Here is a 25,391-nt window from a genome sequence, read left to right as displayed (position 1 = left end):
TTGGAGCAGATTGTCCTCTGGTACATTCCACTCAGGGCAGTAGGTAACGGCAGTTCCTTTGCACAGGACCTGTCCTTCCTGAGCTGCTGTGCTGAGGAGAATGGCTTCTGAAAAGTAAACTTAAAAATTTCCTTCATAAAAAATAATGAGAACTGACCTTCAACAATACTTTCCATTATGAAAGTCATGTATACTACACCACACTTGTGATTTTTTTAATCAATTACAAGTAATTGAGGTGAAATCACTGGGGAGGTGTCCTGAAAGGTGATCTTCAAATATAAGCTTTTGAAGTAACACTACAAATAAGTTTAAATCATCAGTATTCTTACTTGAAAGCTATCTGTATACAGAAGAGGTGTTATTGTAAATACTGAAATTCTGATGCAAAAATAATATCCAATGATACTTTCTGGATGAATTTTAGGCCAACATTAACTAGAAAGACATTGCGATGTGCAGAATCTAGTTATAGATAACTCAGGTCACAGAGGAAGGCTTTCTTCATATGTTAGAATAAAGTGGCTTTGGGACTCTCAAGCTTGCCTACATGTTTCCTTGTAAAAATATCCTGACAGCTCAGAGCAATATATTGCTTATATTGGATGGATAAGGATGCAAAGTTAAAAATTAATTTCAGATTGTGTAAAAATTTTTCTTAATAATTAAGGTGAGGCATGGTGATTGTGGAACCATAATCCAGGTTTAGCAAGGATTCAGAAACGACTATCAGGCAGCTCTAACAAGTACATTGAGGATTCAGTCTTGGACAGAAAATCCAAATCTACTTTTTAGGTGATAGTACTTGCAACAGGTAAAAAGTATGCCTTTTTTATGGCATAGAAATGGCAGTTTGTACTGTGAAGTCTCACTGTAGAGCTTGAACAGAAGAATATCCACATTTTTGACCTCCCTCTGCCTAAAGCCTGGGAAAGAACAAAAGATGAACTTCCTGCAAGTGAGAGTGTAGCATCCCTGTCATTGAAGACAAGACTGACAAACTGCTGTCAGGAATGGTCCGTGTATAGCTGATTCAAACTGAGCAGCATCGTGGATTGGATGATATCTGTAGGTCCTTCTTAGCCTAGCCTTCTTCCCTTCCATATCTATAGTTGCAAAAGCACAGTCAGAAAATTGGCAAAGCAGACTTACAGACTGCAGATGGAAGGAGGACTTAATCAAATCAAGCTATCTTCTGAACATCAGAGAAATGTGATATAACACTGAACTTCTGAAATCAAGCCATACTCAAAGAGACAACTTAAAAATTCTTAACTGTAACTTCTGTAGGTGACTTAGATGTAATAGTAAATAACACACACATTTCTTGGAGTTCAATCTACTCTTTCTCAGGAGTGATGGAATGTTTGATCCTTGGTCCTTTCTGGGTGCATGAGCTAATGGTATAAATGCTTGTACTTGTTTTAGCAAAGAATTACTGACTCTGAATCAAAGAATTCAGTAGGATGTAATTACAGAGTCTGTGTTGCTTCTTAACAGTTGTTAACATACTTAAAGGAATGAACAACTGTTTGAGTGCTTTTATCTGAAAAATGTATATTGTGCTCAAGCATTGCAAAAACCCCTGGGAAGATGAAGCAAGCAGAGGAGGCAGACACAAGAAGATCTAGTTCTAATGCAGCAAATAAGAAGTTGAAAGTAATTCTCAACTAAGCAATGCCCAAAGTATTGTTTTATTAATTGTGCAGTTGTGATCCCACTCTACTTCTAGAATATTAAGAGAGTCCAATCAGGCTTTTGGGCCAATTAGAGATCACCAAAATGCAGTTTGCCAAACAACTCAAGCAACTACCATGTTTAATACCATTTTAAAGTGAACTTCCTGACCAGTCACAAAAGTTCATGACCGAAAAAAAAGGCAGAAAAAGGAAGAAAATACCTTTTAACATTTTTAATATGTTTTATCCTTTTTCAGTGCTGCTGTTGTGGCTTAGCCCCTGTAGGCATTGAACACCACACAACCACTCCCTCCTTCCCCCTTAGTGGGATGGGGGCAAGAATTGGAAGGATAAAAGTAGGAAAACTCATGGGTTAAGAAAAGTAATTTTTATAGGTAAAGCAAAAGCTGCACCAAAAGACAAAGCAAACCAAGGGATTCATTCACCACTTCCCATGGACAGGCAGGTGTTCAGCCATCCTCAGAAAAGCAGGGCTACATCATGCGTGATCATTTTTTGGGAAGGTAAATGCCATCACTCCACATGCCTCTGCCTCCTCCCTCTTCCCCAACAGCTTCTATTGCTGATCATGGTATTACTTCGTCTGGATTGTGTCCCCTCAAAACTTTTGTACCTCCAGCCTCCTTGATGGCCTTGATGCTGTGTGACACTGTTCAGCAATAACTAAAATATCCATGTGTTTTCAACACTGTCTTGGTCACAAATCCAAAAGCTTGCACTGGCTACTACAGAGAAAATTACCTCTATCATCTTCTAGTCACTCATTTATATTTTAAGTCTCTGTATATCTAATACAAATACATAAAGAAACTACAACATGTTTTCCATTTACTGGTCTGTTTTTCGGTATCCAGAATCCCACTAGGCTACCAGCTAAACTACACAAAGCACTTGCTTTAAAGAAAAGGTTAAGAAAATTTGGTACAGAATCCACCAAATAATACAAGGTTTTCAACTTTTCAATGAAATAATAATAGCAAAAGAATCAAAAAGCTTGTAGTGAAATTACATGTCTGCTGCAGAAAGAGCCCTAATTTGGTAGGAATTGATGGTGGTATGCCTGTCTGAGAGTCCATCTGTGCCACAGAAAGCAAGAGTTTTGTCAGGCTGATCCCTACAGAACTTTATTGCTATGAAGAAAACACAAACAGATGAATCCTAGTTACCAGTGTTATGGAATGACTTTGAACAATAGTAATGAAATCCAGCTTTTTACTGCAGATTTATGTTTTTAAAGAACATGACATATGGGAAATATTACTTTATCCAATGTTGAGACAAGTGCTAGAATTTCTGTCTAAAATAGTTACAGAATGGGGTTTTTCAGTTTGCATGTTTTGAGGAAATGTTCATATTTCATCTGAGATTTAACACTCTTATGGTTTTTTTCTTCCTACATGGTTAATCTGCAGAAAATATATGGAAAATTGTTCTCTCTCTCCATAAACCTCCAATTGTGTGGAATGTCATACAAATGAAACCACATCATTGACAAACTGAGCCATGAGGACCACAGTCAAGCAGTCAAGGACCATGTTCAAGTTTGAGTGGAGGGTGGTCAAGCAGCCAGAATTACTGCAGTTGTACTTTCCCTGGCCAGGAGAGTGAAGCCTTGGAAAGATCAGATCAGGGTGGGCACCAAGCAGTGAGAGGACTGTATTCCATGGAGAGTGTGTAACAACACATTAGGAGCTTTGAGAAGGAACACAGGCACATGGAGGGGAAAGTTCAGCCTTATAAGAAATGCACTGTGTGCTCAATGCACTAGGAGGACAGGAGTGGCTTCCTGAGCACAGAACAAGGCTTTGGTCCTGCACTAGGGAGAATTTGACACTTCTTGGTGATTTTACAGAGCTGAAGGAAAGCCAGGCAGGCAAGTGTCTTAGGTCAGTGTTCAGTATGCAGCTCTCTAAAGAAAATACTGACTGGTGGGGGTAGAGGTCAGTGCAAGACATCTCCCTGTAAGCTGCATTTAGATGTCTTTAAGCACTTCAAATTCCACTTAGATCTTCTGTGGAATCTATATTTTCATTCAAGGAACTGGGTAGGATCTATGCTCTGTCCTTAACAGAAATGCAAAGACATTTCCCACTTGATATTGGTGAAACATTTTTATTCAGCATTTGACTGATTTGGTGTTCTGTCTTTGCTATTTGTTCTCTGTAATGGAGGACAGGAAACACCTACTTGGTCAGGAGTCTCCCATGAGCTGTGTATTGGACTGGAATAGTCTTCTCTTGCTGAAGGTGGGTCACTATGCAGTAAAGAACACAGCTGAGCCTGCCTGCATATGATGCCAAAGCACTTTGGGAGGAAGTGATCCTTTTAAGTACTCTTTTTAATACATTATCTAAGGAATGAAGCCAGAATATACCAAATTTCAGGAGAATACTGTACATACAGAGTAATATAACCTCTGAAGCTTTCCACTGATGATCCTGGATTTTCTACATCCATGGCAAGTGTATTAGCTTTTTCACGTGTTTAAAAAAAGTAAAATTGGAGCATTTTTTTTTTCAGTTGCACTACATAGCATCTATCACTGTGTTTTGCAGTGTGCTTCACTCATCTGCTGTGCACTCAGTGTACACTTAGAACAATTTCTTTCTTTAACTTGTTACTAGAAATAGAGGAAAATCTGTTTTCAGGATGTTAATTGTCCTTATGGGTTTGTAAAGCACTGAGCTGGCCAATCTGTTAAAAATATTGTGCATTCATGTAGAATTAGACTGTTTTCACTTTTTAAGATTACTTTTTTAAGGTTCTTGGCTGTGGCTCAGGGCAATCAAGGTGCTTCTGTAACTGATATGTTTGCAAGGCTTTAAGAATAACAGTCCTCAAATCACTTGCCTAAATGTTATTGATGTCCCAGTGAAATTGTAAAGGATCTGGTCCTTAGAGATATTTAGGTTTCTATTCCTCACACTGTGCTTGGTAGGAGATAGTCACTGCAGCAGATGTATGAATCTGGCACTGTGGAACCACTCTGAAGTGGGCAAGAGCAGTTCCATGAAATTCCAGGAGATGCAGCACTTGGCTGTAACAAAGCACTTAAAGGCATGTGCTGTAACAAAGCTGCTTAAAGACACATCTTAGTTTAGTGCTGTATTTGTTTTTAAGTTTTGGCAATTATATTTAAGCAAAAGTTTACAAATGCTTAATATTTGTGGGATTTTCTAGCTTTTAAAAACATCAGGAGTTTCATTCTTTCAGAGCAAAACCACATTAATATAATGAATTAAACATCTGCATTCTTTCATGAATTAAGTAAAAGAAACCCAAACAGCCAAAACACAAAACAACAACAAAAACAAATAAATAAAAAATCCCCAGATGAAAAACGCTCAAGTTGAAACCTGTAAGAGGATGGAAGTGAATCACTTCTTGCAGAGTGACAGTCCTTTTTTTCACTGCAAGATCTATTCAAGAGAAGGTTTGGATACATGTGAACAAAGAATCAGATCTTGATGAATATAGGAAAAAATTAGATAGCAAATCTATATGCAAAAATGTTGTCTCTGTACACTTTTAAGGATTTAATGCATTTAATATTTTTTTATATAGTCCCAACATGTTGAACATGTCTTTTTAAGTTTCAAACATAACATTAAATTAATATGGAGTGAAAAACTCCCTGGAAAAAGTTATTTAAATGTGGCTATTTACTTGATGTGAGTTAGCGATATTTTGCAACTTTTTGTCTTTTACAGCAAAGAAAAATTAAATAAGATGACTTATACAAGTTACATTACTGAAAAGATAAACTATAGTCCCTATATTTTTAGTTTTTAAAAATACAAACATTCTTAAAAGAATTGAAAGTAATTTCTGCCTTCAGATTTTAAGAATCTTTTATCTGTGTTTCTGCATTTTCACATTAAGATACCTAGGTTTCAGCTACTTTTAATCATCAAAGCTAAACAGTATTTAAGTGAAATATTTGTAATAACTATTCATAAAGCCTCTCTTATTTTTAACATCTAAGCTGGTATTTTCCTTTCTGAACTCCCTCTTTTAATTCCTGTATTCTAATTACAAAAGTAGAACATTGTAAAAGAGATGCAGGCATTTCTCTGGAACTGGTAATAATACCTTCTAATAAATTAACACAAAAATCTTTAGTTTTTTCTTTAGAAGTAATAGCACAAATTATAAAGATCAAATAAGGACATTTAAATATAACAGAGATATAACTCAGTTGAATTTGAACCAAGAAAGAGGAAAAAAAAGGCCAACCACAGAAATTCAGATCAAGTTCTCACCTGTGTAGAAGTAATGTAATGCTGTATCTAGTGAGTAGGTATATGGGAAGATCTTTCTAAGGCTGAGATTCAGGATAAGACATTTCTTTGCATAGTCTACTGCTGTTAGCAGCCATGAGCCCTGTGCAATAAATAAAACTTCTGTTGAATAGAAGATATCTGCATAAGGTATATCAACAAAGATGTGTATCTGCTGAAAAGTGTTGTCCTAGTACTTAATGTTGAGGGCAACAAATTAGAGTGAGACTGTGCTGTGCTGTGAGATTATTCTGTGCTGTTCTAGCCTCACCTCCTGAAGTGGAGACTTCTTAGGAGAGTTTTTTTTGGTTGCAGCTCTCAGCCTGGAATGCTGTCCCCACAAGGCCTCTCCTGGGAGCTCTCTGGAGCCTGATTTATTCTGCAGAGGAGGCCATTGAGAAAGGAGGGACATGTAGGATTTTTCTGACGCATCACAGGTGGAGGCTAAGTAACTGTGCTGTGCTTCGCTTCCTGCTAAAGAATTAAAGGGAAAAACATTTACTGTTTAGGGGTCCTTCATGTCTATAGTTTATGTCTGAACTTCTTGGGAAAAAAGGTTTAAGGGAAGGTAGAGTAAATTTTCAGATAGTAACAGTATTTTAGTTTTTTATGTAAGTTATAATGCCTGCTTTGATAAATAAATCCTCTGAATTCAGAGCTAAGTCTTCTGAAGGGGTTTTATAATGATATGATTTAAACCTTTTAAGTTTTTTGACCTACATTAGCCATATATTAAAACTTCAGGTATTTTTTGGTTTTTTATTATCTCAAAGTATTTTCCAAATTAATAAAACATAAATTGTAAAACTACAAGAACATGATTTTAAAAAGATACATTGAAAGGTTTTGCTGAGAGCAAAATAATTTAATTTAGAAATAAGCATTTTTATGAAGATTTTAGAGTACATATGTAAAAGGCAAACTGTGGCCAAATCAGTGCCCTTATCTTTTTTGTAAATATAGTTGCATAAGAGAAATATGCCAGCCATTTTATTTTGTGACAAATGTATTGCTTCATTCTGCAAAATTGTAATTTTAAGCACAGTGGCAGTTTCAATTAAACCTTTAAGAATATTCATATAAATGTTTAAAGACATATAAATCCATGTAATATTGAAGACAACTGAGTAAACTGAGATTCTGTTTAACAAACTGTTAAACATAAATGTTTCTTACCTAGCAGATTAATTTATTACAGCAGCTTGTTCTCTATTTTAAAAACTTTCATCCAGCTGTTGTTCCCAGGCAAATATTTACCAGGTTTTGTACAGAAAGCTGAATGACCTGAACTTAATTTCCTGAAAATAGAAGACATATGTATTCAAAAATGTTTTGTTTAGTTAGCATGTAATGCTAATGATGTAGGTGATGATGATGTGGCATAAAGGGAAGAGAAATATCTTCATTGCTTTTGAGGAAAGTCTATATTTAATTTATTTTTCATACCCACTAAAAAAATTCAATTTTTATTGGACTATTATTTTTCTACCTGAATTAATTATCTTCCTGTAGGAAGTGCTTTTTCAAGCATAAAGTAAAGCATGGATGAAATCCTGGAACAAATTAAGCATGTTCTCTTTCAAAACAGAAAAAATTGTCTCCATTGATCTAAGCTTTTTAATAGGAGGGTATGAAATATTTAAGGAAATATGACAAAATGATAACAGTATTTAAGAAGGAAATACTAAAGTACTTACGTTGTTCATGGTTCAAGAGAAATCAGCTGAGTAGCCACCTAATGTGGAAGAAGTTCAGATGTTTGACTTCCTTCTTTGACTGAAAGCTCCCTAGGTCCTATAGCCCTACTCTGTAGGTGTACAGGACGACCATGATGTGATGAATCAGAACCTCACTGATCAAACCTCAGTGAAGTCTAACAGCAGTCCAGCAACGTAGCAGAGGAATGGCCATTTCTGCAGAAGAGCCTGATCCATCAGGCACGCTGTAGTCTCAGCTAGGACACACTGCCAGGGAGGGCTTCACGGAATGAACCTGCAGCCCTGACAGTTTGATATTGGAGGGAAGGAGGAAAGGGAAAGGGAAAGGAAAAGGGAAAGGGAAGGAGGAAGGTCCTAGAACCAGCTCTGTAAATTGTAGCAGCTTTCTGAAGAAAATGGGATACTGGGGGGGTGGGGCAACTCCACACCTCCAAGGACCACACTTAAACTGGTGGTGTCTACTTCATACCTCTTCTCATGCCTTTTTGCCACATACCATAAGATACCCAAAGCTCATGGAGGGGACTTGCCAAGCAAACATGACTTTGTAGCCTACTAGCTAGGAACACACATAGCCATGGTACTGCATTTTCCTTTCTTTGGTGCTTGTGATAAGCATCGTGCCTACATGAAAATAGAAGTACACATGCTGGAAACAGCTGCTAGAGCATGTTCTTGTGAGATCATAGGTGACATTAGCAGCAAGCTGTCTCCTGCATGGGTATGGATGGCTGAGCGCAGGTATTTCTCAATGATTACATCAATGAATGCACAAGATGAGAGAGACATTTGGCACGTGATCTGTAATGCTCAGTATGAGACAGCTTACAGAGCAGTTTCAGACACGTACAGCAGATGTTGTGTCATAATACAGAAACTTCTATAATGGCTGAGTCCATTTTGAGTGAGGCCACAGCTTCTTCTGGTTTTCTTATTGCTCTGAGATTTTTAGCATAGTAGTGAAATAACACTTCTCTTTTCAGTGTTCTGTTTCCTGTGGAAAAGGTTTGAAGTTTCGTGATGTGCATTGCATTAACAGCTTCCAAGCAAAAATAGGAGAAGACAACTGCAAACATTTGAAAAAACCACGAATATACAAAATATGTAGAGCTGGAAGATGTCCTTCTTGGAAGGCCAGCAGATGGAAAGAGGTATGTAAAAGCTTCCATAATTATGTTCTCCATGAAAATGCAAGACAATAGCATTTTCATGACACAATGCTTCAGTGGGAATAATTGTCAGTACACACATCACAATGACATTTGCAAATTAGCAAGTACTTCATTGTATTTTCTTTTTCTTTCTTTCAAGAGTAATGAAAAATAAATGTCTGTGGAAACTGAAATTATTTGCTAATCTGAATTTTGTACTGAATAGCTACTTAGGACTTTCCTCATCTTACCTTGTAAATTAACAGTGAATTTTTAAGGTTTACTTCTTACCTTCTGCAAGGAATTCAGTAGTATCACTATTTGCTATTTCAGTCTAAACAGTGAAATGGAGCCACATTTGTGGGAAAAGGACAAGAAAAAGGGCTCATGGCCATAAATACTGGACTTTTCCCTGGTTTGGTCTTATAAAACGTCTTTCACCTTCTTGTAAAATTGTGTGTACAACTGAGCACATTGCAATATTTTGCATTTCACTCACTCTTTCAACACAAATTCCCCACATTGGTAAAGACACAGTACCACTCTCCACATTTTGGCCACACTTGATAGAACAATGTGAACTTTATGATGGAGCTTGGACTTTTCGGTAGGCTTTGGGATATAATAGTGCTTCTGCCTAGGCTAAAAAGGAATTAGGTTTATCTCAGCAGGCATTAGTGGCATAGTGAAACTTCTTTGGCCAGGAAGGAGGAAAAGAGACATTTGGCATTTAAGCTCTTCAGGGTTCAAAATTCTTAGTACTACCACAAAAGATAGTGTCCTCAGAATATTACACTTTTTGCAAGATTTTCTAACCTGAAACACTGAGATTTTGTTTCTCTTTTATTGTAGTATTTGCATTTTAAAACAACAGACAAGACTGTCAGTCTCTAATAAAAACAAGATGTAAACTCAGAGCTTCGACTGTTGGTCTTGCAAAAATGTAAACTTTTGCTTTGCATATTTCTATAGTGATTGTCCCTACTGTGTATTAAGGTAGGCAGAGAGTTCCATTAGGTACCTCAGATGCAATTATTTTCTGTATTTTTAAAATGTTTTAATTGTAGTTTTGCATTTTCAACATAAATTTCTTCAGGTATTCTATCACAAGGGCTGTGAAGTATATCTTAAATGATATCCTAAGAGCTTCTAATGACATCTGTACACCCTTTTGGGAACTGTCTCGTTTTGTAGTGACATAACTAATTTTGATCAATTTTAGTGCTCTGTATCCTGTGGAGTGGGGATTCAACAGAGGGACATCTCCTGTCAGGTGACAGGCCTGGGGCGGGTGAGTGATGCAATGTGCAGCCATGACCTGCGCCCCGCCAGCATGAGGCACTGCCAGCAGCCCGCCTGCCTTCTGTACCGCTGGCTGGCACATGGATGGGAAAGTGTAAGTAAGGTTTTTAACTTGTATGACTTAATTCAGTTACGTAATATCTATATATAATGAGCTTGGGCTTTCTGTTATTTTTAAATTTCTTTCCCTCCCCCACATTTGGGTATATTTCTAGTAGCTGTTATGATGCAGAATAACAAATGACTATGCTGGAAATTTTGAAGGTCAGGCTTGCAAAACTTCAAAAGTGACAAAAAATGTCAAAGGCTTTATTTATACTCTCTTTTTATAGTCTCTACAAGATTTGCTTGCCTGTTGTAGTAAACAAAAGCTCTGGTGGAGTTCTGAGCAGGTACTTATTGATAGGACTGTCTCTACATACTTCTCTACATAGTGCATAAGATGTTTAATAAATCCTTATTATGAAATATCTTTTTAAAAAGCAGCTTTTTAAGAACAGAAATGCAGCAGAAGTGTCATGTGGAAGTAAACACCATGGAGGTAAAATCTTCAGACAACAGTGTTTATAAGAATTTCTGTATGGAAGATTTAAAGCATCTTAAAAACATGAAGCATCTTTTCTTGTTAAAGAAAAGATAAGAAGCAAAATAAATCTCATTATATTCCTAGCAAAGAGGAAGCAAGATAAGAAAATAAAACTCAGCATTCTCTTAACAAGTATGCTTTTTCATATTTAAGAAAATCTACAGATACCTTCAGAAGAGTGCTGTCATTTCTAAAGGTGTAATTACTATTTTCTACTAAAATATGCTAAAAACGCTAAACATTTAATAACTTTTGATATTTTTGCAAACATGCAAATGTATAAAGATGGGGAAGAGAGAAAAACAAAAATTATGTATAATACCTGAAATGGTGTGCAGAAGAGCCTTTCTCTAGCATTAAACAAAAAACATTTTGTGCATTTGTGTCATAATAATAATAATAATCTGACATGCTAAATTTTCTAGGCTCTCCCTCTCCCCGTCCATCTCCCTCTCAATCTCCCTCTTGTTTTGTTTTCAAGATCATCTTGTTTTGTTTTCAGGACCAACTTATTCCTTTCATATTTCTCTGAAATCTTTTTCTGTATCTTTCCTTTCTCTGTGGAAAGGCTTTTACACTTAACCTGTCATCTTGGCTTGGCATTTTCATTTTCTTCTCTGTCTCACCCAACAGTTACTGTGTCATTGTTATTATAAGCTGTTGATTTTTTTCAGCTGATTAGAAGTACTTGAACATTGAAAACAAAGTAAAAGACACTGATTCAGTGAGTAATTTAGTCTGACATTGATAGCAGATGTCAAAAGTATTGCTGTCTGGGTTTTACTGGTGTGTGACAATCAGTAGATAACTTCATTCTGTAAATGTCTAGTTAAACTATGATTGATTTTCTCACTTTTAGTGCTCAGCATCATCTAGAAGAAAGGAAATATACCGGAAAGTAAAATGTGTGAATGAAAACCAGCTCCAAGTGGATGAAAGCTTCTGTGATCCTGCTACAAAGCCTCCATCATCCAAAACCTGCAGGGTAGCTCCCTCGAAATATGTTGTGCTTACAGGAGAACTGTCACAGGTACACTAATTGTACTGCTCACACATCCTTTATATATCTTTACATTTAAGAATGTTATATTCATGTAAAATGTAGGTTACCTGTGTGGAGAAAAAGAGAAGTATATTTGCATTTGAACATGGCTGTCTAAACGTTCTCACATTGACCTTCCAAGTCAGCCATGATTTACTGTAGAGGCTGTTACTGTGAGTCCTCCCTTAACCACCTAGGACCTGTGATCATTAACTAGAGGAGAGCTACACCTACTGCAGGGTTCCTTTGCTGGTTCCCAGGAAACTCTCTTGCAAGCTGACCTCACTGAAGTAGCCAAAAAGCTTTTCCTTGATTTCAGTGAAGTGTTTGATCGGTGCTTTTTTTCCTTTCACGTCTGCACTGCCTGTGTGTGCATGTCTGTGCATGTATCACATCTGAGAGGGAATGACTGTCTGTACATGTGTCACAGCTCTCTGGAACCTCTGAAAAAAGGGCACCATGGGGCTTTGTGGCTCCTTGCACATGGAACTATTGCAGACCTTCACTTCTCCGCACTGATGTTCCAGCCCAAGGTGGCACGCCTGCAATGACAGGCTTTTGCCAGAGCAAGGCTCAGAGCTGACTTACCTGTAATGCAATTCTTCAGAAATGTCACAGAAACTTTCACAGAAATGATGTCTGTGTCTGGGGATTTTATTTCAGTGCTCAGAGAGCTGTGGGTTTGGTTACCAGCAGAGGATCCCGTACTGTGTTGGAATCCACTCCGTCCAAAGTCAGCACATCCATGGCCTTCGGACTGTAGCGTACCGAGAATGCCCAGTAGAGCCATCCCCGTACATTTATAAATGCAATGTCAAAGGATGTTCACAAGCATCTACGTGGACAGTGGGGAAGTGGACCAAAGTGAGTACAGACGTGCAAGCTTATTTTTATAGCTGCCTCTAGCATGAATAAATGCCAAGAATAACTTGCTGACATAATGATATTAATTATTTGCTTCTTTCTAAACTGAGTCTTAATGGTTATCTATGTCTAGTGCTCAGCATCTTGTGGAGTGGGGATAAAGCAGAGAACAGTAGAGTGTATGACTGAAAATGGCTTATCTAGTGACTTGTGCCTGCCACATTTAAAACCAAATGCCAGAAAGATCTGCCATGAGAAAGAATGTAAGTGATAGCTGTGATTTTATGCAGTTAATATTTTCCCAGGTTACTTATATTAAAGCTATAAATATATTTGCAGTGCAATTATGGAAAATTAAGTCCTAAAAGTAAGCTCTGTTCCTGAAATATTAATATGATTTAATAATTCATTTTGAAGGTGAAACTCTTGCCACCTGCAAAGATATGCAGATTAAAAAAGGGATTAGGAAGGATGGTGAATACCTACTTAACGTTAAGGGGAGGATGATAAAGGTACTGTTAATATTTATAAGTTTTTATGAGTACATATTTTTGTGAAATTACACTTTTCTAATAAAGATTTTGCTAAAGAGTTGCATTTTCTCTCCCAGATTTATTGCTCAGGCATGAACTTAGAAAATCCCAAAGAATATTTGACATTGGTAAAAGGTGAAGCAGAAAACTTTTCTGAAGTATATGGATACAGGTACAGACGTGGTTTTGTAACTTTATGAAGTACACTTATTCCTTCCAAAATAAAAGAATAAAATAATACTTACTTTTTGTGAGGGATATGAGTAGGATTTTTTTTCCTTGATTTTCTGTTTTAAATATCCAGGTATGTGAGCACACGTACAGAAATGTGGATACTTCCAGCCTGAAATTATGTCAGTTGTACTTAATGATTATATTTTTTTTCTGTGTTGACTTTGGTAGAAATGACTTGGATCCACATTAGTATTTCACTTGAGCCAAGATTAAAAGCTGCGCTTCTTGTTCAGTAAAGGTTGTTTAATATTTTTATGTGACATAGTGCAATACACTTATTTTTCACTGTGAAATTCTGTTAAGGAAAAAATCTCAAAATGAAAACTGAATATTTTCTATTCTTTAGGTTGCAGAATCCATATGAATGTCCTTTCAATGGAAGCAGAAGGCAAGACTGTGCCTGTCGAAATGATTACCTTGCAGCTGGCTTCACGGTTTTTAGCAAAATAAGATTTGATGTAGCTTCTATGCAAATTAAAAGTAAGTATTTTGTTTGTTTTAGCCAATTTCAGCATTCTATTGAAGTTGGATGTGGTTACAATTACCAAATTACTACTTTGATCCACTTAACAGATCCAGCTGTGCCATTGCGTGGCAAACAAAGTTCTTATTTAATTTAAGAATTCAATGTCAAAAAAAAAAAAAAAACCAACCCACCACTATCTTATATGTGAACTACCTTCATTTTCAAAGGTTTTGTTCCCATTATTTCATTTTATTTTAGTCCATGGCCTTTTTTTCTTGTGGAAGTCTTCATTTCTGTGCTCTGCTTAGTCCCTTCCTAGGCCTTGGCAGACACTAAATAAATCTTGAGATCAGGGAATCTTACAGTGCTTTAAGCCCCTGCCTGAAGCTGGCAAGTTGACCCAAGTCACTTGGTGCAGTGTCAAGGCACACATCCATCTTCCTCCTAACCCACTCATATCTCAGACAGAATTCTGGCCTTGTAGGTTGGACTAGTGGTGCAATAATCAAAATTCAAACCATTGTTTCTTAAATCAAAACACACAACCTTCCCTTCCAAGGGAACAACAAATAAAAATGCAAACACCCATGTTCACACTTTTCACTGTTTCCCCCTGAACTTCAAATGCAACAGTTAGTGTTGAGTAATTTTCTGTTTTCTAGCCACAGATTTTCTTTTTGCTCAGACTATACTTGGGAGAGCAGTACCATTTGCTACAGCTGGAGATTGCTACAGTGCAGCCAGATGTCCACAGGTATTTATGATTTCTTACTCCCTTAAAATTTTTACATAAGAGTGGGGGAAAAAAAGTGTGACTTGTTTAGATCTGTAAGGTTCTAAACTAATCTCCTATTCTGTGAGGTCAGTGTACAGCATTAACAAGTATTTTTTTCTTACTCTCTTCTCTCCTGTTCCATCATCCCCCCCTCACAGTTTTTCCCTCAAATTGTTTGCTACACCCTTTCCCTGTAGGCTCCATGTATGTGCTTCCAACTTTCTGTGTGTTTCATGTACTGCTCTGCCTCTCTCTGGATTTGATGTATCCTTTGTTTCCCCTAATGCTTTCTCATTCTTTATTCTTCTCTAGTGACTTTTCTATCATCCTGCATAATTTTCCTTATCTTTTCTGTTTTTCTCCTGAGATGTCTTCTCTGCTTCTCTGTTACTCTGCTTCATGTCTTTGAAGACTACCAGAGGAAATAAATCTTTTTTAGCAGTTTACTTTAAAATTTCCACATGCACTGTTGTGACTACATTAGTGTTCTAGCTGTACTGGGTGGTGCTTCTTAGATTAACCTCTATATTGTCCCAGTTTGCTGTTTGTTGTTTCACATCACAGAGTAGTTTTGAAAGACATGAACAGGATCCCTTTTGGATGAAGCTAAAGCTAACAATGAGCTTCAGAGGAAGGATCTTAATATACTCTAATGCTATTGAGGATTCAGTCCATGGGACTAGGGGAGAGTTAGTCCAAAATAAACCCCTGATTTGTGCACTGTCTACAGACTTGGGGTCTCTGGGCCAATTTTTACTTTAAAAGTATGTTTATACTGCATTGTCCTTCTTGATAATGCAGACATAGCCCTAGTCTGACCTAATCAACCTTTGCAGCCCATTGGCAGAAACAGGATTCCTTAGAAAACACTTCAGTTTATCTTACTGTATTAGACAGTTTAGGATGAGGTCAGCTGTCCTCTGGAAGTGAATTTCTTTTCACTGGTTATAAAGGAGATAAGACCAACTGGCTCACACTTGCTTGGAAGTGAATCCCTGTCGCCCATGTCTCCTGGTTGCCTTAACTTAAGACCAGCTCTGTGAGTGGACACAGCCAAGGGCAGATGGAGACAATTTATGCGCAGTTTTTCTACAAATGAAGTGCTTAGGTTTGGCAGACTTAAACCTTGGCAAGAAAACTTTTGAATTTCATTGTAGTATTGGATGCCTTCAACCTGCAAGTCCTTTGGGTGCAGTATGATACAAATCTCTTTGCTGTGTGTAGCTTCTGTTGGGAGGTCATTCTGCTTATATGCCTTGGCACTGACACATTTATTTCCATCTATAAGTTCTGACTGAAGCTGGCACTTTTGATGCAGTCAAAAGGCTTCCATTCCTGTACTTTTAGTCCTTGAAATCTGTTCCTAGCCTTGCATATGCTGCATGATATGTCAGACAGCTATTGAGCTGGCATTGTAATTGTAATAGCATTTCTCACTTATTTTTGCAAAACGGTATCAGTGTGAAAGAAGTTACTCTGGGACTGTTAATTATGGAAATCATTCCACACCATTTATAGAATTTCCTCCTTCATTAAATGGAAATCTTCCACTTTGTGGATTCTTTGTGAAGAACAACCTATCTATCTATATGAGTTTTATTATCTCATCCCGAGTTACATGAGGACTATAAGCACAGCATCTTTTTATAGAAGTGCTCTCAAAATAAATCTGCCACACTGAGCAATATAACTGAATTTTTGCAAAATAATGTAAGCGAATCATCATAATAAAAGCTATATATATATATATATATATATATATATATATATATGTATGGCATTATTAAGCAATAAAACACAGAAGCTACCATTTGCAATAAAAATTATGAGGTCTGAATACAGCAATCCAGGCTTTCAGTGAGTGATGCAGAGGTGTGCAGTTTTCTGATTGTAGTGCTGCCTGAACTAATCATTAGGCTCTTTGTGGAGGTAGTACTTCTTTGTAGCATATTGCACTTCTCTGTGAATGCAATTTAATATTTTTCTGTTTGCCAGTTTGTTTACCAAGGTGGTGCAATTTGTTATTTTTAATATATTTCCTATTCTCATAGGAACTGACTGAAGCTAGTCTTCAGAGTCTGTATTTGTGTAGGCAAATGTTTTAGAATCAATAGCTTCTCTATCTGTTGTGAATGGTTTGTATTGCAAAACATTCCACTTAAAAGTATAGTTATTTATTTTAACATTCTCTTATATTCCTGTTCAAATGTGTTATTTATTATACTGAAAAAGCAATGGAACATGATAAGATGATGATGCTTAGACAGAGTTAAAACATTTGAAAATTAGGTGTACAAGAAGTGATTTCTCTTTACAGAGAGCAGTATGTTTTGATCAAGTTATTTCCAAAAATATCAGGAACTTAAAAAAAATAGTCTTTCAAGAAAAACAGCTTCACTCTTGTCTTTTGAAAGTCTGCACTTTTTGTAAATTAAAATTTCATTTGTAGAAAGGCAAAAATAATTTCACTTGTCTGATGTTAGTTTTGTCTTCATACTCAGATGCTACAGATCAGCTGAAGCACAACTGATGCTTATTGCAGAATAACTTGGTTTTGTGTTGTGAATGTCCATAGAAAAGGTGTAATGCAGCATAACCAGCTCATATTTTGTACACACCTTTGAGTATTTAATGTTTAGACATATCCCAAGCGATATGTGCAAATATGCCAATGTAAAGTCTTTTAGTGTTTTGAACCGTTTGAACCATTTATCAGCTCTGTATTTTTTTTTTCCTAGGGACAGTTCAGCATTAACTTAGCTGGTACAGGTCTGAGACTATCCAGTACAGTGAGGTGGATTGCTCAGGGCAACTATGCAACTGCTGATATACACAAATCCCACGTGAGTCAATGCTGTTTTTCTTTACCTGCTCTTATTGCTTGGACAAGAGGTACAAGTGTTGACTGTAGTGAAAGCTACAGTGATTTTTGTGAATCAGAAATAGCATTCAAGGTGTCTGACTCATTTAAGTCTTCTTCAGCAATGTTTAATCACACTTTCCAGCATCTAATTCAGATCAACACTCCCTACCTACCCTTCTCTTAACTGATTTTAAGAGGTATTGTATTAATTTGGTTTATTAGAGGCTTTGAAGATGCTTTAAAAAATACCCGAACACAATGCCCAAACCTCCACATTTTGTTCAAGATCATTCTACTACAGATGATCCTTTTTGTTGCTTACTCCCAAATTTATTAGCATGGGAAACCAAAAGACCAATTAAACTGGAACAGTAAGCGTGCACGGTTTAAGACAACATTGGATGGTAATGGTGTAGAGCCTTGGGAACAAGGTGAGAGTGGTAGTGATAAAGGTTCTCTGTTCCTCTTTTGCTAATGCTGTTGTCTCTTGATTTAGTGTTTCTAGGTATGATATGTCAAAAGGTCTGTTGTGTGCAAACCTCGAGAAGCCTTTTGTGCAACTGTCATTTCAATTGCTTTTCTTGATTGACTCTTCTCTTTGTCTAATTCCCAGGATGGTACTAAAATATATGGAAGATGTGGAGGATTTTGTGGAAAATGTGTTCCTAACACAATTATTGGTCTCCAACTTCAAATACAGTGAGAACTCTGATGTACTAACAGCATCAAAGCAGAGACATTTGCCATTTAGGTTCAAATTGTAGGTGCTCTGTATTTTTATATTGTAATTTTTTTTATGTCTGTAGTGCTCATTACTGTAATGCTCACTAATAAGAATTCCTGTTTTCTTCAGGATTTGCTCAAAGTTGTATTATCTGTTTGTGGTCTAGCAAGTGCATAAATCACAATCAGAAACCTTCAGGTTTTATAGAAGCATTTATTCCAAGTACAGTATATGCTAATGAGTAAATTGCACTGAGATTACTTCCATGGGTAACACTCTAAATTTTACCATAATTGTAATTCTTTACCTATAACTTACCAGTATAATTTTTCATGCAGTATTCAACAAAATTTATCCTCTAATGATCTTTTTGATAGATTGTGCTAAAATATAGAAAGGAAAGCTTTACTGCTATATAAAGAGACGGGTAATTTCAATACTTCCAATTTTGTGCAAACTTGTAGGGATTATCTGTCAATAACTTACAGCTGAAAAGTACATAGCCAAAATGCTTGAGATAGTTTTATAGATTTGTGTGTTTCTCTGTCAGTGAAAGCATTTTTCCCCACCCCTTTCATTATATTCTTGGTGGTGCTCAACTCCTAGCAGAAATACTGAGAAGTGTGGTTTAACCTCTTTAGTCTCTGTAGCACATGTTAAACATCAGGTCTTAGGTTTGCTGTGGTTACAGAAAAAGAAAATAGGGAAACAAATTGCTTCAAAACCTGATTTTAAATCACTGCCTCTCATCCTAATATACTGTGAAAGCAGTGTATTCTGTTTACCATAGGATCTTGTGTATAATTGCACGAATATGTATTTGCTTAAACACTTTCCATATCCACTTTACTCCTTTACCCTGGCCAATGGCACATTAGTAAAGGCTGTAGTGTGCGTCCTTCAAAGTCTGATTCAGCATCATTTTAAATAACCTTAGTGAAAAATCTGGACAGAGGCAGCACCCACAGTGGTTTTAGTGTCCATCTTTGACTCAGTTTGGTTTTTCAATGTCTGTAAATACAGTTCTAACACCTGAGTCACAAGGTTTAAAAATTATCTAGCTCTATGATTTGTTGGATTATATTACTTTACAGTCCAGAACTGTAGAAATATATGCATATACAGATAATGTGTTTTAGGGCCAACTCTCAGGTATTCAGAATAAAATTTTCTACCTGCATAATAGTGCATATTATTGTAGCAGATAACCATAATGTAGAAGATAACTATACATGCTTTTTCTGACCATACACATTCTGTAAACCAAATACTTATTTTGCATGCCAGTACAATTGGTAGATCAAGTGGCAGCTATATCACATTTTTACCCACAAAAAATTAGCCATGAATTAGCAATATTTATTAATTAAAAACACTACTGTACCACAGAAGTGTATGCAGCTTCTTTTAAGATAACACGTGTAGGTAATTATTTTGTGATCTCTGCATCAGAAATGTATTTTTGCACTATGTGCCTTATAATAGTTGTAAACATTAATAAGACTATAAAACATTATTTTCCTAGGAGTGTTTACATTTGGAATTAAAGTCTTGTAATTTATAAAATATTTATATAATAAATATGCTTGTGTGAATGGTACCAGGGTACTTTTGTTTGGGCTCTTTTTGGTATTGTACTCTATGTACAAAATGTTGCAAAAACATTTCAGCTTCTTTAAGCTGAAATAAGATAATTTACAGAATAATTACATTCTTAATGCTTCTTTACAGTGGTATACATTGACTTGTACTGGAATAACAGGAGGTTATAGTTACAGGAAAAATGTCAATAGAAGCAAATCCTGCTTCAGAGGGAAAAACTCCATGTCTGTCTGCTCTTTCCAGTTATCCTCCCACATTTAGCTATAATTTTTTTGGGGGAGGGGGTTGCCCTGTAAGTTGTTAACTGAAATAATGTAGAAATCTGAAATTATTTTCCTCTCTTTATGCTAACTCCAGCTTTTATAGCATGGTCCCTTGCCTGCTTCTTTGGCAGAAGGGCAACTGCAGTTTGCCTCTATCCCCAAGAGGACTTTTTACTTTTCAGCTTATTTAAAGGCTACAAAGCATTCAGCTCTGCTGCCACAAAGTCACTCTGTCAATCCACTGCCAAACAAGTGACTTTTAATGCAATATTCAATACATCATGTTTTTCTTGGATAATAAAATATATTTTTGAATAAAAATGTATTTTCTCTGCTTCTAGTATACCAGTTATTCCAGTGGTCCAACTTCTGCATGTAACAGCACTATATTATATTGATTATATTTTTGCATCTTTTTTTTCTCATACCCTTGATTTAGAGTTTCAGCCTACTGTAGGGAAAAAGTAATCATCATGTTCTGACATTTTCTGACTTCCCTGTGTAAGTTGGTGTTTTGGGGTTTTTTTGGGGTTTTGTTTTATTTTGTTTTGGTGGGGTTTTTTGTGATTTTTTTTTTTTTTTTTTTGGAGGAAAAAGGGCTCAAAAGGTCATCCAAATTTCAACTTTCTAACTTCTAACTTTTTATCCTGAGGGCAATTTAACAAAAACATAAGCCTGATGATCAACTCTGAAGAAATTGGAGACTTGATGATGCTGACATGTTAGGAGGCCATGCAAAACAGAAAAGCAGATCACAGGTTGTACTTGCAGTAAGATGTTTCCATATACTTTAATTGAAATTATTCTGAATTTCCATCCCACTGGGCAGCTGAGATGCTTGCCAGAGTGGTAGAGTGCTCCATGACAGGGCTATCAACTCCACCTCCTGGGTCTGCATGTGCTGAGCTGCCCATTGCTGGTCACAGTCACACAGCTCTCCTGCTTGGGTTCATGCTTAAGAAATGAAATGCTTAAATGCCCTATCACCATTCCATAGAGAAAAAAAAAAAAGATGAATGGTAATAGCTAAAGAGGATTGAAACTATGCTTTGTTAGATAGCTTCTAGGATCTTTTCAATCCCATCAATGGTAGCATTACATATTAGGTGACAGAACTGCACTTGACTTGGCTCTGCATGCACTTACCTGTGTGTGTGCACACACACATTTAATGCTTATATGAATATTAAGTGCCAAAAAGGGACTAGATGTGAAAAACCATGTTTCTTATGTTTCTCTAACAAAATGTCACTTGATGTGTGACAGTACCTGCGACTTCTCTTGACGAATTCATCCTCTAGATGTCTTCTACTTGTATTTCCCCAAATGTTATATGTGGGAGGTAGCAGAGGAGTTGGAAATTTTGGCTCAGGGTACACTAGGAGGTCTCTGTTCTAGCAGGATTCATCCTGGTCTGTTGTGCCTCTCTCCCTCTGCAGAGAAGCAGGATGTGCCCTGGTGTTTGATCTAGAACACGGGTGTTGTACAATCATTCAATCCTATGTTCGTGGGCAGAGCTGTGACTGAGTGATTTCAGCACATGGATGTGACTGTGCAGGTTTCTGATGGACAGTCATGGGTTTTCTTATCTAATTGAAAGGCTGTATTATCCAAGACATACTTGACAAGATGAAGGAAAGGTTTGGGGTTTTCTTGCACTTCTGTAACCTGGAATATGTTCAGTGTAACTTCTGTGTTTTGTTGGCTATTTGAAATGAAAGTTACATGTAGCAGGGAGGGCGGTTTGCATCTTTACATTTTTATTGCAGTAAAACATGATATTCTTGGGAAATCCAGAATATTAATAAAATACTACTGTCTTGCAAGTGCTTTCTACATTTTGCAAAGCTTTAAATAAAATTAGGAAGGAATATGTGGGGTTGTTTGTTACAGTTTCCATAAAGAAACAATTAGATATGTGAAAGTTGATGTTCTGTGGCTATCAAAACTGAACTTGAATTATAAGTGGATCAGAAATATGCTGCAATATTTTAACTTTAACTTAAAAATATAAAGGAAAACTACTTACAAAAATAACTTTGAAGGAAGATATCTGAATATTTAAATAAGGAACATTAAAATGAACATCATATATAAATATCACAGCTGAGATTTCAAAGTAATCCATGTTGGCAGTTAATCCATGTTGGCTTTATTTAAAAATTGAAATAATTTCCTACTGCACACCAAAGAAGCCTGTCAAAGCATTTTTCAAGAATTAATTTTCATTATATGATAGACTTCCATATTTCAACTTTTGTAGAAATTGAACCATGAAATACTAAAGGCTGCAATTAAATGGCTTGAACAGTTATGTGGTATCCTACTTGATGCAGGCAAAGTATGACTGGAGGTCACCATGGCAGAACCAATATGAAATAATGTACTCTAAAGGCTAGAAAGTGGCAACTCTGGGGAAGTATTTGTATTCTATAGACCTGCTTATGGTCTCTCTTGTATGGCCCGTTTTGCTCTCCTATAGTATTTAGCCATCATTTCCTGAGCATTTACGATTTTTCAGGATGGTCTTACTAATCATTATCTAATCACTAAAATATGCAGGGGGGGCCTCTTTCTGGTGTGCTTTGAAAATAAGCTTTATAGATCACAGGAAAAAAAAAGTACTGCTTTTAAAGGGCATTCATTCCTGTTTCACAGTGCTGGCTTTTCTTGAGACAGAGCAGAACTGTGATAGTAGGGGTAAACTACCTGCATTTTATTCAAACAGAAATACAAGCTATCTGACTTGGAGTTGGATCTGACATTTAATATTGCCATCCACAGAAGGTGGTTTGCTTTTGCACAGTCAAGTTTATTTTGCAATACTATAGGTTGAAAGGCTTTTCTGGGCTTTGTTTATCCTGGCTTTAAAGAAGCAATCTGTGCTCTGTTTCTGATAAATTTCTCCTTGTGTTCAGTTATGATAGATATTCCTTTGAGTTGATTGTATAAAAATACTGTAGCAGTAGAGCAGAGCAAAGATCTAACTGTATTTATGTCTGTATTCTGCCTTTAAACATGAACAGCTGTGCATGCATTCATCTGTCTCATGTCTGACTCTGTGCTGCCATCCAGAACCTTTTCCTTTTCAATAAACAAATGTTTCCCTCTTTAATCTGTGTATGTTTTATCTCTGTTCCTGCAACAAAACTTTCTTGTCTACGTATGTTTTTCAAATCTTATTTGCATAATTAAACAAAGCATGCAGCGTGGAGAATCTGAGCTGTAAATGTTAGCAAATTACTCTCTCTAAAGAGCTGAAATAAACCAAGCTTTTTCTGTCTTTCTCATCATTACTATTTTGTTTTGGAAAGCGAAACCCCTCATTTATGAATACTGAAAGGCTTTTTTTTAAATAACTGTATTGGCTTATTTTGCAGTCTGGTTTACAGAAGCAAGAAACATTCAAGGAAAGCTCATGAATTTTCTATTTGCAGAAGACTAGAGTGATTCATAGCAGCAGCATATATTTACACCTTGTAGGCTGAAATTCTTTTTCGCACTTCAGCTGTCTCTGGCAGTCATTTATTGACCACAGTAATGACATTCATGGTCATTTAATCATTTTCCATTTTCCTTTTTTTTTCATTTACTTTTGGAAGATGGAATAATTAAAAATGCGGTTGCACAGAACACAAATTGAAATTTGTGCTTGTAAAACCAGAGAGCAGAAACTTTCATGTTAGTGTTCTGTATTTAAAACATCTTGCAGAAAAGCTTGTTGTAAAAACATTTTTATACACCTCAGTAAAGAAAACAGCAGCCCTGCTAGCATCTGTATTCCTGGAAGCTCTGCAGATCAGACAGGGCTAAGAAGGCTGCCACCAGTAGCCCCTTTCATCAGGGTTTACAAGGTATTTAACTAAGAATTCTTTTGCCCTTCAATTATTGTTTTCTGTCTTGGGTTTATTACTACCTTTGCCAGGAAAGTAAATGTCTCCAGTTCCTTAGCTAAATTTCCACCTCTAAGTCCCGAGAAAGAAGGGAAAAGAAGTAAATTCATCGTTGCTACCTCAAAGGGAAACCACACAACCTGTGCACTGACATAAAAGCAGGACCAGAAAGTGCATAGTGAAGAATGACATTATTTTGCTCCTAGAAGCCTCTCTTCCATGGCAGGATTAGAGAGTCATTGTTGCTTTTTCTTTTGTGGACAAGTGAATTATTGGTATCATGCTGCCAAATATTTACTGAGAGATTATTTTGAGACAGGTCTCTGGAGAATGCAGATAGGCAGGCATAAAAAAGGGATGTACTCTTTGGGCTGGAAGCTTAGCCTCCTGCAATGTGTTTGTCTGACCAGCTGTCGACAGCATAGCCTCATATGAAATTCAATGTTCAGAGTATTTCCCAAGCAGCAAAGGAGGTGAAGTGTGGAGCGCTGTTTCCAGCAGTAACTTACACCCTGCTTAAGCAGAGGGAGAGGGAGGACTTTAATAAGGAAATCTGCTTCAGGCTACCTGAAAAGCTTACCTAGCCCCTGTGCAAGCAACCCCCTCACCATTGTTACCAGTGTTGTGTTTTTACTGCCACATTAAATTATATATAAGCTGTCAGAACTATAAAATTTTAATTTAAAAAATGTATCTACAGGCAATTTTTGCACTGCTCGGTGACTTTTTCTCTCTGTTTAGTTCTGTACACTGCAAACATCATTTCATACCTTTTGAATGTGCTTGACTTTTCTAACCAAAAAATAACTCTTCTGGAGACATCAGTTCTTAAAAAAATTTCTTTCTGCTTTACTCCCTGAAGAAAGTGAGGTTTCTTATTTTAATGATATTGCCCTAGAAACACACATTCATGCAACCAGGTATTTTAGTATTTAAATATTTTTACCCACGCCCACATTTACATTCTTGTTCAAGCCAGTGGCATCTTCCATATCAAAAGGCATAAGCCAGCACAAGCATGAGTACCAACCTGGCAAAGTTGTTTAGGTTTCTTAGTAACATGGTACATTACAAAAAATGTATGTGAATTGGCACGGCCACTCTTCGTATAAGAAAACACTTCTGGGTCTGATTCCACAAGTCACCATAGCAGGCCATACTTCTAACCCTTCAATGAACCCCAATAACGCCCATGTAATTCTATACTGGTCCACAGATCTTGTATGAGATCTTGCTTGAAACCTCAGGCTTGGGTTTTTTTTTTTGTTTGTTCCTGGCCATATGCCTTCCTCTAGCATTTTGTTCAGGATAAAGCACGTGGTTATTTTTCAGAATTGTTTTTTTTTTTTTTTCAAAATGTGCTATTGCTGTGAGAAATACAGGGTAAATGGTGTA

General features: G+C 36.6%; 1 protein-coding gene across 5 annotated transcripts in view; it reads left to right on the top strand.

Moving 5' to 3' along the window:
• ADAMTS20 (ADAM metallopeptidase with thrombospondin type 1 motif 20) overlaps window positions 1–19,267 on the top strand; it is an 86,443-nt gene extending 67,176 nt beyond the window's left edge. For 2 of the 5 annotated variants that reach the window (XM_068190033.1, XM_068190032.1), the window contains exons 29-39: window positions 8,682–8,849; window positions 10,072–10,245; window positions 11,597–11,767; window positions 12,443–12,643; window positions 12,777–12,906; window positions 13,061–13,155; window positions 13,254–13,348; window positions 13,757–13,890; window positions 14,539–14,630; window positions 17,390–17,494; window positions 18,128–19,267. In XM_068190033.1, the coding sequence (XP_068046134.1) occupies window positions 8,682–8,849; window positions 10,072–10,245; window positions 11,597–11,767; window positions 12,443–12,643; window positions 12,777–12,906; window positions 13,061–13,155; window positions 13,254–13,348; window positions 13,757–13,890; window positions 14,539–14,630; window positions 17,390–17,494; window positions 18,128–18,217 (1,455 nt within the window). In that variant the 3' untranslated portion in view covers window positions 18,218–19,267. Of the gene's footprint in view, window positions 1–8,681; window positions 8,850–10,071; window positions 10,246–11,596; window positions 11,768–12,442; window positions 12,644–12,776; window positions 12,907–13,060; window positions 13,156–13,253; window positions 13,349–13,756; window positions 13,891–14,538; window positions 14,631–17,389; window positions 17,495–18,127 lie in introns of those variants that run through there. The other 3 variants (XR_010999054.1, XR_010999055.1, XR_010999056.1) reach the window with 3 other exon arrangements.
• Window positions 19,268–25,391: the final 6,124 nt, after the last annotated feature.

The sequence above is a fragment of the Anomalospiza imberbis genome, chromosome 5 (genome assembly GCF_031753505.1).
Source record: "Anomalospiza imberbis isolate Cuckoo-Finch-1a 21T00152 chromosome 5, ASM3175350v1, whole genome shotgun sequence".
Taxonomy (NCBI): Eukaryota; Metazoa; Chordata; class Aves; order Passeriformes; family Viduidae; genus Anomalospiza; species Anomalospiza imberbis.
The sequence above is the reverse complement of the archived record's forward strand: the minus strand, read 5'-3'. Positions and strand labels throughout refer to the sequence as shown.